Source organism: Physeter macrocephalus, chromosome 5 (assembly GCF_002837175.3).
Source record: "Physeter macrocephalus isolate SW-GA chromosome 5, ASM283717v5, whole genome shotgun sequence".
Lineage (NCBI taxonomy): Eukaryota > Metazoa > Chordata > Mammalia > Artiodactyla > Physeteridae > Physeter > Physeter macrocephalus.
This window is the reverse complement of record NC_041218.1, coordinates 5,972,422-5,987,509: the sequence shown is the minus strand read 5'-3', so window position 1 is coordinate 5,987,509 and position 15,088 is coordinate 5,972,422. Positions and strand designations below refer to the sequence as shown.

The 15,088-nt window shown below is 57.1% G+C and overlaps 1 protein-coding gene across 1 annotated transcript; it reads left to right on the top strand.

Moving 5' to 3' along the window:
* The first annotated feature begins 318 nt into the window (after nt 1-318).
* CRYGN (crystallin gamma N) lies at nt 319-6,066 on the top strand. Its single transcript, XM_028490295.2, has 3 exons — nt 319-549; nt 2,244-2,389; nt 5,838-6,066. The coding sequence occupies exons 1-3, from the start codon at nt 385-387 to the stop codon at nt 6,064-6,066; spliced, it is 540 nt and encodes a 179-aa protein (XP_028346096.2). The 5' UTR covers nt 319-384.
* Nucleotides 6,067-15,088: the final 9,022 nt, after the last annotated feature.

Below are 15,088 nucleotides of genomic sequence, written 5' to 3'. Positions count from 1 at the left end.
AAAGGGGAAATCCTTGTCCCCCCATATCTTCTGAGATCTGTGTCTGCCCAACCGTGGCCTCCTGGGGTGGGGCGAGCCGGGCGCTGGGTCTGACCTCAACCCGCCATCCAGGCATTCTCTCACCCAGGCAACAGACAGTGTTGAGCGCCTACTGGATGCTGCAGGTCGGGGCTTCAGGGCCTGGGAATTGGGGTTCAGTGGTGGATGTTGGGCCCCATGTGTCCATTCCCAAAACTGACAAGAGAGAAGCCCCTGACTCCTGGGCCCTCTAACCTGGGTCCTCTAACCTGGCCTTTCTAGATTACTCTCTACGAGGGCAAGCACTTCACGGGGCGGAAGCTGGAGGTCTTCGGGGACTGGGACAACCTCCAAGGCCGAGGCTTCATGAACCGGGTGACCTCTGTGCGCGTGGAGAGCGGGGCCTGGGTCTGCTTCGATCACCCCGACTTCCGGGGCCAGCAGTTCGTTCTGGAGCACGGCGACTACCCCGACTTCTACCGCTGGAGCAGACACGACGACCACATGGGCTCCTGTCGGCCTGTTGGAATGGCGAGTGGGCCCGGGCCGCTCCACTTGGCCGGGAGCGGGGGTTTCCTGCTGGAGTGACCCAAGGCCCGGTTAGGCCTGGTCAGACGTGGGGTGAGTAATCGGGGTGGGGGGGAGGGGGGCCAGGGCCCTCCCAGCTTTAGGAACGGATGAGACTGTGGGATCTTTAAGCCCGAGAGATGTCCCCACACAGACCCAGCCACTCCCGTGCATGAGGACCCACTTGGAAAGCCCCTGGGAGTTTTCATGGCTGCGTCTTCAGCCATGTATCAGGAAACCACTTTCAATTTCTGATGCCAAAATCCTGCTGAATTTTCCACTTAAAATGCTATTGAAAGCGTTAGAGGTTTGCATCTGCAACCAGATGGAGAAGCATTCAGCTAAAGTAAGGCTGATGTGGTTGGTCCTGGTGCGTCCACCCGGGCAGGTCATCTTCTAGTGCTTTTCAGGAGCCTTTGATGGAGTGGCGGACGGAGGAAGCTTAGGTATCGGTGGCCAGGCATCGGGAATTTGGGGGCCGGAGCCAGCAGGTGGCTGCCTTTTCACAGGGCCACCCAGTGTGTGTGGGAGAGCCAATGAGAGGTGTCACTCCCCCATCGCGAAGTTGCCCTGAGGGTAGGCTTTGAGGACTGGGCATTCCCATTCCTTAGGATTTTTCCACCTTAAAGTCCTAACTGACCTTCTGTGAGCTCCGGAAGCTAGGGTGGGAAATGGCTGGTTCCCGAGACCAGGGGTGCACAACTTATCAGAGAGTCTCGGCCCTGTGTCTGCAGGAGGACCCTCTCCGGGAGGGACATCTGAGGACCCCCAGGGGAGGGGCCTCCTGTGTGGAAACTCCTCTCTTTTCCACATGGGTTGCAAAACCAGCTGGGCGTTGGCCTCTCAAATTGTAAGAATTCTTTCTTAAGATTTCCACCAGGTCACGGACGTTTGGAAAAAGGAACTAACATGGCTGGCCCTGGATCTTGCATAATGCTATTTATATGAAAACTATCCTGGGTATCTTTCGAATGCTGTTCTCGTAAGAGCTATCCTTGGGGCCAGCTGTGGCGCAGACCCAGCCCCCGCCGGCGCCAGAGCCCGTGGGGAGCTGGCCCACTTCGGTCTTTGGAAATACGGGGAATCTTACAGGGAGATGTATGTCCTCGTCCCAGGGAGCCAGCAGGGATTTCAGCAAATGAGATCCCTGTTATTTGTTTTAGATTTTTGGCTTCGTGTTTTAATAAACGTTCTATTACAGTTTGTAAAATATTATCATTTAAAGGCTGCCTGTGGCCTGCGGCCCAGGAGGGGGTGAAGGACAGAGGAAGGTGGTGGTATGTCTGGGGCAGGAGGAAGCCCAGTGGCCCGGGCCGGTCCGAGGGCGGCCGCTGTCCCAGGAGGTCTGGCCCTCTCTGGACCTTGGGTTCTGCAGTTGAAGAAAGAAGCGACTGGACTGGTTCAGGGGCTCTGAATCTTTTTGAACTAATAGACCCCTTTCATCCAACCAAATCTCATAAGCAAGAATGAGCGGCAGTTCTGGTCTGAGGGGCGTGCGTTGAGGTCGGGGTACTCACCGGCCCCCCAGCCCAGGAACTCACGGGTGCCCTGGGTGCTGGGGGGGGTCCAAGCTCCTGCCCACACGGGCTCCTGTTTATGACGGGAAACGTCACCACTGTTCACCCTCTTTCCTTCCTCCACTTGCGGGGGGCCCACAGCACGGGGAGCATTTCCGCCTAGAAATCTTCGAGGGCTGCAACTTCACGGGCCAGTGCCTGGAGTTCAAGGACGACTGTCCCTTCCTTCAGAGTCAGGGCTGGGCCAAGAACTGGGTCAACGCCATCAAGGTGTACGGGGACGGAACGTGAGTAGAACCCGCGTGGCCGCTGACCCCAGTTGCCCGCCTGCCGGGCTGGGTCAGAGCCCAGCAGGGGCCCGGGCAGCCTGGCCCCCGCCCAGAGACCTTTTCCCTCCCTCATCTGTCCCCCTGGCCTAGGAAAGCCATGGTGAGGGGACGCAGGGCCCCAAAGACCCCCCTCGATGGCAGGAGGGCACTTTGCAGACCTAGCCGTTCTCTATGACCAGGCTGAGCTCATGGACTGCGCTTTGGTTTTCTCGAGCTGGGAAAAGTCTGCTCTGGCAAGGGTGGCCCTGCCCACATGCTCACCCCTTATTTACCCCGAACGGGACCTCTCCTACCACACGCCCAGCCCTGCCGCGCTGGCCTCCCGGGGAGACGACGTCACAGTGGCTCACTTCTGGGGACGGAGAGAGGCTGTGAGGCTTTTCCCCAGGCCCGGGGGGGCTCGTCCGCCCTAGGCCAAGAGCGCCGTCAGAACCCCGTGCTTCCGTCAACTCCTGCACGCCCGGCTCCTTCCACCAGCCGAGGGCACCCGAACGCCCATCGTGCACACCCTTTGTGCCAAGTTTCACAGCCCCTGCTCACACCCCAGCTGGCCAGCTCCTCCTCCTCCCATCTGCCCAGCTGGGTGGAGGGCGTTTCCCCATTTTACAGAGAAGCAAGCTGAGACCCAGAAAGTTAACCCACCCCGCTGGGAGTGGCCCCGCTGGGACTGCAGCCAGGCCTTTGGCTTCAAGTCAGACTGTCCCTGATCTAGAGCTGGGTGTCTCCCCACATCTCAGCCCCATGTCCCAGGAGGAGAGCCCCGAAACGTGGGTCCCAGGAGCCTGGCTCTTCTCTCAGCAGCTACGGGATCCCTTTGCTGTCTGTGTTTCTGAGGCACAGGATCAGGGTGCAAGCGAGTGGTCACGGGAGGGACTGAAGGAAGACGTGGCTGAGCTGGAGGAAGAACTGCTCCCCACCTTCCCCTGCGAGGTCAGATGTTGGCTGCTGGGCCCTGGCCCCTGACCCAAAGGCCTTTCAGAAATTCCAGGTTTGCCCTAAGTTGATGGCACCTGGGAATCCGGGAGTAGAATTCCAAAACAACCATTTGCTGGCTAAATTGTGTCTTGTGAGGCCAGAGTCGTGCCTTTGCGTAGAAGGTGTCCTGAGCCCCGAGGCCCGATGCCCCTCCACCCACCCCGGGGACTCCAGGGGCTTGTTTAGAGAAAAAGGCAGGAAGGTCGGAGCTAAGATTTGACGGTAGGGACTTCATCCCCCACTTCACCTAAGAGGAGATGATGCTGAGAGGGGCGAGGGCTGCGCGGGGACTGCCTGCGGTGGGTCCCCCGTCTGGACCCGGGCTCTGCTCCGCTCCCCATGGAGCCCTCATCCTTGGCCTCCTGTGACTTTAACTTGTAAAAGCAAAATGTAAGCCCTTGGCAGTGCCCAGTGGTGCCCCCCAGGATCCCCTAGTGTGGGCGTGACCTCCTTCGAGGGCTTTCCTGGCATCTGAGGTTGGGGGTGCAAGGTGGGTCTCCCCACCACCTCCTACCTGCCAGGAGTCACTTTCTTTGGGTTCCAAGTCGCTCAGAAATGGCCGGTCCCCACAGACCCGTGTCCTGAAGGGCACCTGGAAGAGGTGTGCCAGCATCTCGAGGCCCACTTCCCGAGGGCGCAGTCCCGGTGCCGATGGCGGACGGCGTGCTCCCTTCTCGCCACCCCACAGCAGGAAGCAGGGGAGGGTGAGGGGTCCCTGCGGAGGCCTAGCTGGTCCCTTCCTCTTCTTCCTTTTGGGGACGCCCACGTGCTCCAGGGCAGCCCAGGACACTGCTGGGGGTCCTTCCCAGCTCCTGCAGGGAGGGAGGGAGGGGCTGACTCCCTTGGAGGTGCCTCAGGCCATGGCCTCAGCGTGTGTGGGCCGGAGTGTGGGGAGGTCATGGGAGGGGCGGGGGGGGGAGGGGCCAGATTGGCCCCAGCCCGCCCGGTGCTCCCTGGCGGGTGCTCCCCACTCCCTCCCACTCTCCGCCTCTCTCTCCTCATGCCCGACCCCTGACCCTCAGCGGACTGTGCCAGGCTCCGGATGTGGGGTTGGGACGGGGGAGGAGAGGGCCGGCGGTGGCAGGTGAGTGGCAGCTGGCCTTGTGCTGGATGGGCTCACAGATCCTGAGGATGTGTCTCCCGGGGAGAAACCTCCTTCAGCACCAGAGTGCTTTGGGGTCCGTGGACAAGAACCCTTAGATCAGAGCACCCCGTGGCCTGGGCCGGAAGGGACCCCAGCAGCCAGACCTGGGTGTGTAGCCCCTTTGTCGGGGGCCTGGAGACTGAGGCCTGCTTTGCTTCCCAAGGCCCCCAGCCCCTCCGTGACTGACAGAGAAAAACGCTGTGTTCTATCAGTGGTCCAAGAGAAAGAGGCCAGAGTGAGGTGGAGAGGGCCGCCCTGGACAAAGAGTGGGTGTGGACCAAGTTGGCTCGGAGGCCCGCCGTGCTCCCCGCCGCCACCCCTCGCCCCTCAGCACAGGCTCCAGAGCCCGGCTCAGTGGGGTGGGGGGTATCCCCCTGGCCCTCCCAGCTGCCTGCTTGTCTCAGGGACAGTGGAGGGACGGGGCTGCGACAGCCACGCTCCCCACGTGTCCGGAGGCCCCTCCTCAGATCACACTCCCTCCCCTCCGTCCTCAGGCAGAGACAACTCTGGGGGGGGCATCCCCCCACCGCCCCTTCCCGATTACCTGGGCCCTGGGGCCCTTCCCCCGCGGCCCCACAGCCTCTGGTGGTGGGGGCCCCGCGCTCTCCTGCCCTGGCCCAGCGCGCGGCCGCAGGTGCTCACAGACCAGTCCGGGTCCTTGTCGGCCGGTCTCTGCCCTCGGCCCGTCAGCAGCGGCCCCGGAGCTGGCAGCCGTGGCGGGGAGGGGAAGGGTCCCTCCTCCATGCAGCTGCCTCCCTCACCCCTCACCCCACCGCAGGAACCCGTGCGTCTGACTGATTTGAGACTCGCCAGGGCCTGAAGCAGGGCTGGGCGCACACGTGGACCCAGGAGCACGTTTGCTGAACGATGGAACGAATGACTAGTAATCGGTTCCCGTTCTGTGCCAGGCCCCCTGCCACGTGCTGGGTGCTGTCTGCGCGCACAGCCCTTTCCAGGAGCGGGAAGGAGTGGGGGGGTGTGTGTTGTGGGGGGGGTGGGGGGATGAGAGTGGACGTGCGTCCTGGAACCACTCCTGGCCCTTGTGATGAACATTCTGGACTGGTCAGTTTCAAATGCCAGCGGAGCACCCCTGGGTGCAAAGTGTCTCACCGAGCAGAGGCCCGGACCCACGGGGCAGTGAAAGGACGGGCGCGAGGCCGGGGGAGAAAGAGGCCGAGAACGGGGATGGGGTCACGGGCGTGAGGGGCTGGCCCGGGGCCGAGGGGCGCGCGCGGCTGCGGTGCCAGGACAGGAGCGGCCCCTGACCTCCGCCGCCCTCCGGCCTAGGTGGGTCCTGTACGAGGAGCCCAACTACCGCGGCCGCATGTACCTGGTGGAGCGGGGCGACTTCCGCAGCTTCTCCGACTGGGGGGCCCCCAGCGCGCGCGTCCAGTCCCTCCGCCGCGTGGCCAACTTCTTCCAACCGCCCGCCCGCCGCTGTCCGGCTGCGACCAGGAGCGGCCCCGAGAGAGGGACCGTCCCCGCAGCCGCCCGGGACTCGGACCGTGCGAAATAAACGTCATAGAAGCTGAGCGATTCCTCTGTCCTTCGTGACCAAGGGACAGCCGGGCGGGGGGCCCCAGGCCCTGGGCAGGCGGCTGGCAGGCCCCCCCCCCCCGCGTGGGAGGCACCGAGCGGGAAGGGCGGAGGGGCCCGTCGTGAGGCGCCCGCGGGGGGAGCGTTAGGCCTGGAAGGGACCTATAGGTCGTGGAGTTCAATCCCGTCGCTTCACACGTGAAAAGCCAACGTCCTACATGGGCAGTCACCACCTCGGGTCCCAGAGCAGCTCCCGGTGGAACCAGGATGGGGCCAGGGCGCTGCCCCTTCCAGGAACCCCAGCCACCGGCCAGTGAGGGGAGAAGGGGGGCGGGGCAGGGGACCGAGGGGCTCTGCTGCGAGGTGGGGGCTCCCTCTGGGCTGTAGTCTCCCTGATCGGGGACAGGGGCTGCCAGGCCGTGTGCTCTGGTCCACTCCACAGCCAGGCCTGACCCAGGGTTCCTGAGTCTGCATCTCTGGGGGATCTTGTAGCTTATAGGAGAGGATCTTCTGAAAGGATTGGCTGGATCCCAGGGACACATCACCCCTTGTACCCTGTACGGAGAGAGAAACTGGGGGGCTTGGAAGACGAGGGGGAGTTGCTGCCCGAACAGGTGGGCTCTGGGGGGATGGAGGGGTAGGAGACTTAGGAGGAAGCTGAAGGGGCTGAAGCTTTCAGGGCTGAAGGGAGCAGAGAGCGTCTGCTCACCCACAGCTGCCCACAGGGCTGCACCACCCAGGGCCAGGCTCTCTTCATCCCGAGGGTGAATCCACGGAGCTTCTTTGTGGCCCGGGCCCTCTGCAGGACACTGGGCCCACCCTGTTGGGGTGGGTTTGATAGGGGGGTCACAGCCCCAGGAGAGACGGAGGAAGGAGCCTGGCCTGGGAAGTAGTGGGATTTCCGGGAATAAGAGGCCCCCGATGCCTCCCCACCCATACTTCAGTGTCCAGCCTCCTGTCCCCAGGGAGAGAGGGCCCGCTGGATCCTGGGAGTGGCCCAGGTAACTCCGCGCGCCCCGCCTGCAGCTGCCGGCCGTCCCAACCAACAGCTGAAAACCGCCACACAGATGATGGAAAGCCGTAGTCTGGAGTAAATATAGGCCTTTGTCTGTCATATATTGCAATTACTTATCCCAGTTTATCTTTATCTGTTATTGCTGTATGCTTTACACATACACATTTTCAGTGCTAAGGAAGATGATTTATTGATTTTTCTTGACTTTTCTTTCTTTTTATTATTAGGAACACTTTCCAATTTTATTTGATTCGAGTTATTATATGCTTTCCTTTTTTCCACATTTATCACTTGAATCCTTCTGAAATTTGCATCTAACTTTGACTGGCTTATTGTGTAAATGATAGAAGCATAATAACTACCACCACGCACCAAGCAAAACAAAAGAAAGAAACCACCACAAAACTAACAGCAAACCAGTCAAATCTCTGAGCCCGGAGTACCTCGCCTTGTGTGAGTCGAGAAGAGGGTTTGTTGAAAACCATGCTCTTGTTTTCCCTTTCTCCGCCAGTTTATCCGGGGATGTGGCGCTTTCCGTGTGACCTCAGCTACACTCGTCCCCACGTGTGGGAGGCCCTGCCCACAGCCATGACCTTGTCCCTGCTCAGCTGCTCTTTCCTGCAACTGTCTGACCCTCAAAGCTCCACATCAGGCCTGGGAGGGGAGGGGTCAGCGGGTCTGGCTGGCCCCAGGCTTCCAGGACCTCACAGCCCTTTCCCCGTTGTTGATGTTGATGACGATGCTATTGAGCTTTTATTTTATGCTCTGACTTGATGCCAGGCTCTGTACTAGTGGAACCTGTGTAATTTTACTTATTGTGTGCAGTAACACCAAGATGGTGATATGCTTATGATCACCACTATGAAGGAGAGCTAGACACAGACAGGTTAAGCAACTTGCCCAAGGTCACACAGCAGTCAGGATTCAAACCAGGTCTGGCGGATACCTTTGCTCCCACCCACCCTACTGCACACACATTTGCATATATAGGTATATTTTAGCGATACAGTAGTTAAAATAACAGTAGTCCACCCAGTAGCAATCACATACTCAAAAGCATGGTCCCCTGCATCACCTCATTCAAACTCCCCATGGCCCATGAGGAAGGGAATCCAGACGTCCTTATCCTGGTCAGCAGGCATCACGGGGAGAAGCAGGGTCTGGTGCGAAGGGGGAGCAAAGTGTATCAGTCAGCACGGGGCTTAGATAATGGAAATGTTTTCTCTCACAGCCCTGGAGGCCAGAAGTCCAAGATCAAGGTGCTGGCAAGTGTGGTTTCTCCTGAGGCCTCTCTCCCTGGCTTGCAGGTGGCCATCTTCTCCCTGTGTCCTCACATGGCCTTTCCCCTGTGCATGTCTGTGTCCTGATCTCTTCTTATAAGGATACCAGTCATATTGGATTAGAGTCCAACCTAACGACCTCATTTTAACGTAATCACGTCTTGAAAGACCCTGTATCTCCAAGTACAGTCACATTCTGAGGTTCTGAGGGTTAGGACTTCAACATACGAATTTGGGAGGGACACGTTTCAGCCTGTAACATGAACCAAATGGTCTCTCCAGGCCTCAGTCTCCTGCTCTGTGAAATGAGTGTGACCATGTCTGTTGTTCCAACTGTATACAGCTGTAAAAGCCAAACAAGTAACCCTGAGAAGGTGCCGAATGAATACTGGCTATCAGTAGTAAGTGATGCACTGGACATCACCCAGAACGCGGGGGGAGCAGCGTTAAGGGCCAGCTCTGGGTCTCCGCCCCAGTCCTCTCTCTGTTACTCGCTAGGATGTGTCCTTGGACAAGTCACTGCCCCGTGCCTTAGTTTCCCAAGCTGTACAGTGAAGATAAGCCCCTCCTAGGGAATTAAGGAAGAATCCCCCTGGCTGAGGAGCTTGGTCCAGTCCCGGTAACCAGGGGAGGAACCAGCCTCGCACGCAGCCCTTCCCGCGTTCCAGAGGTTTCTCTAAACTCATCCTGCTCCCCAGCACCTCATTAACTGGTGATTTAGTGCTTCACCAATAGGCTTGTGCTCCCAGGTGACCTCCCCCTCACCCCAGCCCTCTGCTCCGTGATCTGTCATCAAATCTGCTTTTTGTCTCAAGAAGAAAAACAAGATTCCCAGCAAAGTGCTTGTGGGCAGGCTTGTAATTTGTCTGATGTCGGTCCAGGGGGTCGGTGGACCGAGGGCCAGCGCCTTCTAAAGAGACTCACACATGCTTCACATACTTCTGTCTCCGCTCTGCGGTTTGGAGAGCCCGGGTTCTCACAGAGCCATCCTCGTGTGCTCCGCCCTCAGTCCTCCAACCCACCGACCGCTCCACGCCCCCTCCACCCGGCCCGCGCGCCCTGCCGACCGGGAGCGCGCATGCGCGCTGTTTACCAGGCCCGTCCGATCACAGGAAAAACATTCCCTTTGAAAACCCCACAGATGTTCCCACAACCTCGCTGCTGCTGCCCCACCCCCCCCGTGAGCCCGGGGTCCCCTGCGCCCCTGAGGACCCCCTGTGTTCCCTGACACGGCCTCGTGTCTCCACCTCCAGAGCCCTACAGATCTGTGTTCCCTCAAGAAACCACAGGGATGGCCTCCCCTGGTGGTGCAGCGGTTGAGAGTCCGCCTGGTATTGCAGGCGACACGGGTTCGAGCCCTGGTCCGGGAAGACCCCACATGCCACGGAGCAACTAAGCCCGCGAGCCACAGCTACTGAAGCCCGCGTGCCTAGAGCCCGTGCTCCGCAACAAGAGAAGCCACCGCCCCACGCACCACAACGCAGAGTAGCCCCCGCTCGCCGCAACTAGAGAAAGCCTGCGCGCGGCCAAAAATAAATAAATGAATTTATTTTAAGAAAAAGAAAGAAACCACGGGGATTTTCAATAAAAACCTGTTGAATGAGAGAGCTTAAAAATGTAGCTCCAGAGTTTCCGTTTGGGAAGATGAGAAAGTTCTGGAGATGATGGTGGTGATGGTTGCTCAACGACACGAAGGTGTTTAATGAACTGTGCCCTGGAAAATGGTTCGGATGGTAAATCTTCTGTCCCGTATATGTCACCACAATAAAGACAAAGTCTGGCTTCTCGTTGCTGCGGGCCTGAGGGCTGTCGGGAGGTAATCTGGATGCGGAAGAGCCTCCCCAGATTCCGGAGGACCGCGTGGGTTCCACCTGCCCACACCTCCCCGTACCTGGGGACTCTCTCACTTGCACCCCTCACCCCCCATCCAGTGCTGTGCGATGGCTGCCGAGGGAATGGAAAGTGCACAAGGGGTCGTTCCTCCCCCAGGGTGGCTCAGAGAGCCGGGGTGAGGACCTGGGCTGAGCCCTGACCTCCTGACCCCCAGTCCCTGCCCAGCCACACAGATGTCGGGGCGAGCCCGATGACACCGAGGGAGTGCCTTGCACTGGGGCCTGTGAAGCCTGGACCTGTAAAATGAGCTCTTTTGTCAATAGGCTCGTGGCTTCCCTGCTGCCAGAGGCTAAGCCCCTCTTTGGAATCAGTGATTGAAAACATCCCTAAGAGTCCAGTGGACACTGTGCCCTGGCATGGCTCTGCCGGGAGGGGGCTGGGTGGCGGCTGCCCTGGACGGGCCTGTGGGTTTGGAGCCAGCCTCGCTGGACGCTGAGACCAGCCCCTTGGTCAGGGTACGTGGCGGGAGCAGGCTGAGCGGTCAGAGGTGAGAACCCCGCTCCTGGCCACGCAGCCCCCAGGACTATGCACCCTGGGTGGGGGGCGGGGGCCAGGTGAGCTCTCAGTCATGTGGCAGAGTCCAAGTTCAGCAAGAGGGGGAGGGCGTTTGTGACGGTGCAGGCTGCCTGATTTGGGGACCAAAGTCTGGGGAGTGGACAGGAAGACAAAGCCACCCCCTCTCTCCACTGACCCCGGAGTCCACAAGAGCCAGGGCAGAGGCCCCAGCATTGGGACTGAGAAGGTTGTCTCCTGGGTCCCTTTCCCATCGAGGACTGGGGAGGCTGCCCGTGCCTGGCCTGGGGAGCAGGGCAGCGTGTCCACTTCACAGCTGGGCCCAGGCCACCCTGGGCCCCGGGGCGCCTGGATCACGTGGACAGAGAGGGCAGCAGGAATGGGGCGCCCCCCCAAACGGGGCGGCTGGTGGAAATCCTTTCCTGGGGCCTGCCAGAGAGGAGCCTCTGAGACAGCAGAGCCCTTCACACAGAGAGGCGTGGGGCTCAGGCGCCACGGCACCACATGGGGGCTGGCTGCCAGGGCCAGGGAGAGCGTCCAGCTTCCTCAAAACACAAGATGGAAAAGGTATATGAAGGAATCATTGGACTTTTGAAAAAGAAGAAGAAAGGTGAGGCCATGGTAAGGTTAGCATATCCACAATGCTCTACGTCGCAAGCAAACTCCAGATTCTTTGCTGGAGAGGGACCCCTGATTGGGCCAAAGCAAGCAGGGAAACAAGATCGATTCCATGAGGCCGAGTCCAAGAGATAAACCCACTTCCCCGGAGAAGCACAGCGATTCCTGGGACTCTGGCCAGAAAGGAATTTCTTCCCTGGGTCCTCAGGACCCATGCTGGTCATCACAAGCTGCGTCCTCAGCAGATCCCTCCCGCAAAGAAAAGAACAAGTTTCTTAGGATTTTTTGCTAATCACATCCCATGGGGTAGGCCAGTGGCATCACGCCAAAGTAAACTTTCTGTGGGGGAGAAGATTTTAACATCACTTGTTTACATAGGAACATTTAGCAAATTCTAAGCGAATCGGATCGGGCTGTTGAAGCAGGGCCTGGCCATACTTGGTTATCAGTAAATACTAGTCACGACAACACAGCTAACATTTATTGAGCAACTACTATGCCCAAAACACTGTGCTAAACTATTTTTTACTTAACAGTGAGGTGGGTATGTGACTCTTGTCTCTTTTACAGCTAAAGAAGTAGACTTAACAAGGTAGCTGTAACTTGTCCAGAGCTGCACCTGAAGCGGCCAAAGAAGCAAAGAGCTCCAGCCGGCCGACTCCAGAGCCCATACCTAACTCCTGCCATCAACCACAGCAGAGGTTTCCCCAGATTTCAGGCCCAGACACGCACATCTTAAAAATATTCTTCTCTTTGTTAAGTAGTGTAGGGTTTGGGTATCTGATTTATCATTTAGTCCATAGGTTACAGAATATAAGACAGTATCTCAAAATAGAGTGACAGACTGAGAGAACGACCTTATGGTTACCGGGGGTAAAGGTGGAGGGAAGGGGTAGTTAGGGAGTTTGGGATTGACACGTACACACTGCTATATTTAAAATGAATAACCAACAAGGACCTACTGTAGAGCACAGGGAACTCTGCTCAATGTTATGTGGCAGCCTGGATGGGAGGGGAGAATGGATACATGTATATGGATGGCTGAGTCCCTTTGCTGTGCACCTGAAACTATCACAACATCGGTAATCGGCTCTACTCCAATATAAAATAAAAAGTTAAAAAAAAAAAAAGACTGTCTCGATGAGAGTGAACGTGCCTCATTCTCTTGGACTCAGAGACCAGCCACCCTATCACACCACTTAGGGGCATGGGAAGTCGGGTTGGCGGGGGCTCTTTGGATTGTCACCCGTTGGGAGTGGGGCGACGCATGTGAGGTTCACACAGGGCGGTCCCTGGGAGGCAGGGCCCTTTTTCATCAGTGACCATGGAGAGAAGGGTGTTTGTGCGTGAGCCCTGGGTAGCGGTCACAGGGTCCTGCCAGAGGGTCGCCGGCAGGGAGCGACTTGGATCTACTACAGCTGCTGTGATTCTGCTGAGGCAGCGGTCACAGGGTCCTGCTCCCAAGCAAATGAAACTCGAGGTAGGGCAATTAATTCTCTCTCCTTGGAAATGAAATCTGGTACCAAATCACCCCGGGAGAGAGGAGGGCTGGAGCCAAGTAAACTCATAGCCACATCCCAGAGATGCATTCCTCAAGTTCTGGCTGCTGAGATGTTGGCTTTTCCCGAGTTCTTGACCTTCTTTAATCTGGGTGTTCATCTCTCCTTCACTCACTATCCTTCCAACAAATCCCCCCTTCTTGCTGAAACTCCCCAAACTCAGTTTCTTTCGTTTCAGCCAAAGAATGCTGACTGACACCCCCGGTCGACCTCCCTTTCTGCTCCCAGCAAAATAAGGGCAGGTGTGGAGTTAGGGGTGAGCTGGCCCTGGTCTCCGCTCGAAAGAACCCGAAGCTCATGTCAATACCCTCTGTGGGATTAACAGCCCCGGTACGAATTACACTTGGCTTCAGAATCCACACGGAGAGCAAAAGCAAATGCGTGGTTTTGAGGGAAGCTAGAAATCTTCTGGAATGAGTGAAAACAGATGTTGGTAAAGCAGGCTCCCTCATGTCCCTCCGAGTCACACACAAACACACATGCAGACATGCAGACACACACGCACACACTCTAACCAGGCTGCCACAGTGTGTCAGATGAGGATGAAGAGGACGGGGGCCCACGGGCAGAAGCTCTGCCGTCTCTGACAGGGGAAGTGTGTGCGCCCGGAAACTGACGGTCGCCTTGCTTATCTCATCCTCAGAGAAACGCTCTTAGGGCAGCACCCCCAGATCCTCATCTGAATATTCGGGGAAAGGCACTCTTGCCAGATCTTTGCCCAAGATCTCTCTAGGAAAATTCAGCGGGACTGGAGCGAAAGGCAGTACCACAAGCCTTCTATGTGTTAGCACAGAGGGTGGGCCTGCTCCCTCCAAGCCACTGACTCTGTCATTTGGTGGACACGCCCTTAGACTTGGAGACAACAGATACGCAATCTCCACTCACCAGCTGAGCGACTTTGCTTAACCTCTCGAGGCTTCGGTTTCCTCATCAGTAAAATCAGGAAGATAATAATTATCCTGAGAAGTCGTTATGGAAGCCAAAAGTTATTACCCAACGTGTAATTGTGCCTGCCTTATGATTGTCACTCGATTATAGTGGAATAAAATGAAGATTCCAAAAGCACAGGAATTTTTGTTTGTTTAGTGTTATTTGGGGGGGGCGGTGGTGGTGGAATATGTCGGAAAGTTTCTACCACCCTTGTAAATCGTCACTTTCCCATTGGCCGGCGAATACAGAGACCTGGCTCTGCCTCTTCGTAAGCTGGTGCAAAGCAAGATGCTGGTGAAGAGTATGAATGATGGGTTAGTTTCAGGTTAATTACTTGCAAGGAGTTGGCAAAGTTGGTCTGAAACCATAAACCAAAGATCGCTGCCACCTGCACAGGGAAAAATCAGGATGCTTGGGAAAGTCTCTCTGTCTCCAATATTTCTCCTTCTGAGGCTGAAATCTGGAATGTGGGGGAAGAGCTCCCTTGGCCCCCTTCACAGCAAATGGAAGCCTAGTAATTCCACTTCAAGAATAATTGTGCTATATTTAATTGTTGAGTAATGGGAGGGACCCTGGGCTGGGGCCAGAGAGGGTAGAAAGGATCAGACCAGGACCCTGAGGGAAGGAGAGACGGGCCCCCTGGAACAGCAAGAAGGTCCCTGGAGGCCCCCCGGCCAAAAAAATGGATGCTGAGGCAGCATTAGCTCAGCTAAACTCTTGGCTTGACATCTGGGGGTGTTTCCAGTTTTGACTATTGGAAATAAAGCTGCTATGAAAATTCATGTGTAAGTCTTCACATGGACAGATGCTTTCGTGCTCTTGGCTAAAGAGGAATGGATGAGTCATATGGTAGGTGTATGTTTAACTCTCTAGGAAACTGCCAAACTGTTTTCCGAAGTGGTTGTACTGTTTTATATTCTCATCAGATGTGCAGGCACGCCTCGGAGATGTGGGCTCAGTTCCAGATCACTGCAATAAAGTAAATATAACAATAAAGTGAGTCACACAAATTTTGGGGTTTCCCAGTGCATATAAAAGTTATGTTCACCCTATATTGTAGTGTACTGTGTGCAATAGCATTATGTCTAAAAAAAAGTACATACCTTAATTTTAAAATATTTTGTTGCTGGGGCTTCCCTGGTGGCGCAGTGGTTGAGAATCCGCCTGCCAATGCAGGGGACACGGGTTCGTGCC

Bases quoted from the DNA above. Each gene is read 5' to 3' on its own strand.
- CRYGN (XM_028490295.2), top strand. From the start codon at position 385: ATGAACCGGGTGACCTCTGTGCGCGTGGAGAGCGGGGCCTGGGTCTGC. The intron at 550-2,243 runs GCGAGTGGGCCC...GGGGGCCCACAG, and splicing joins CCTGTCGGCCTGTTGGAATG to CACGGGGAGCATTTCCGCCT. The intron at 2,390-5,837 runs GTGAGTAGAACC...CCTCCGGCCTAG, and splicing joins AAGGTGTACGGGGACGGAAC to GTGGGTCCTGTACGAGGAGC.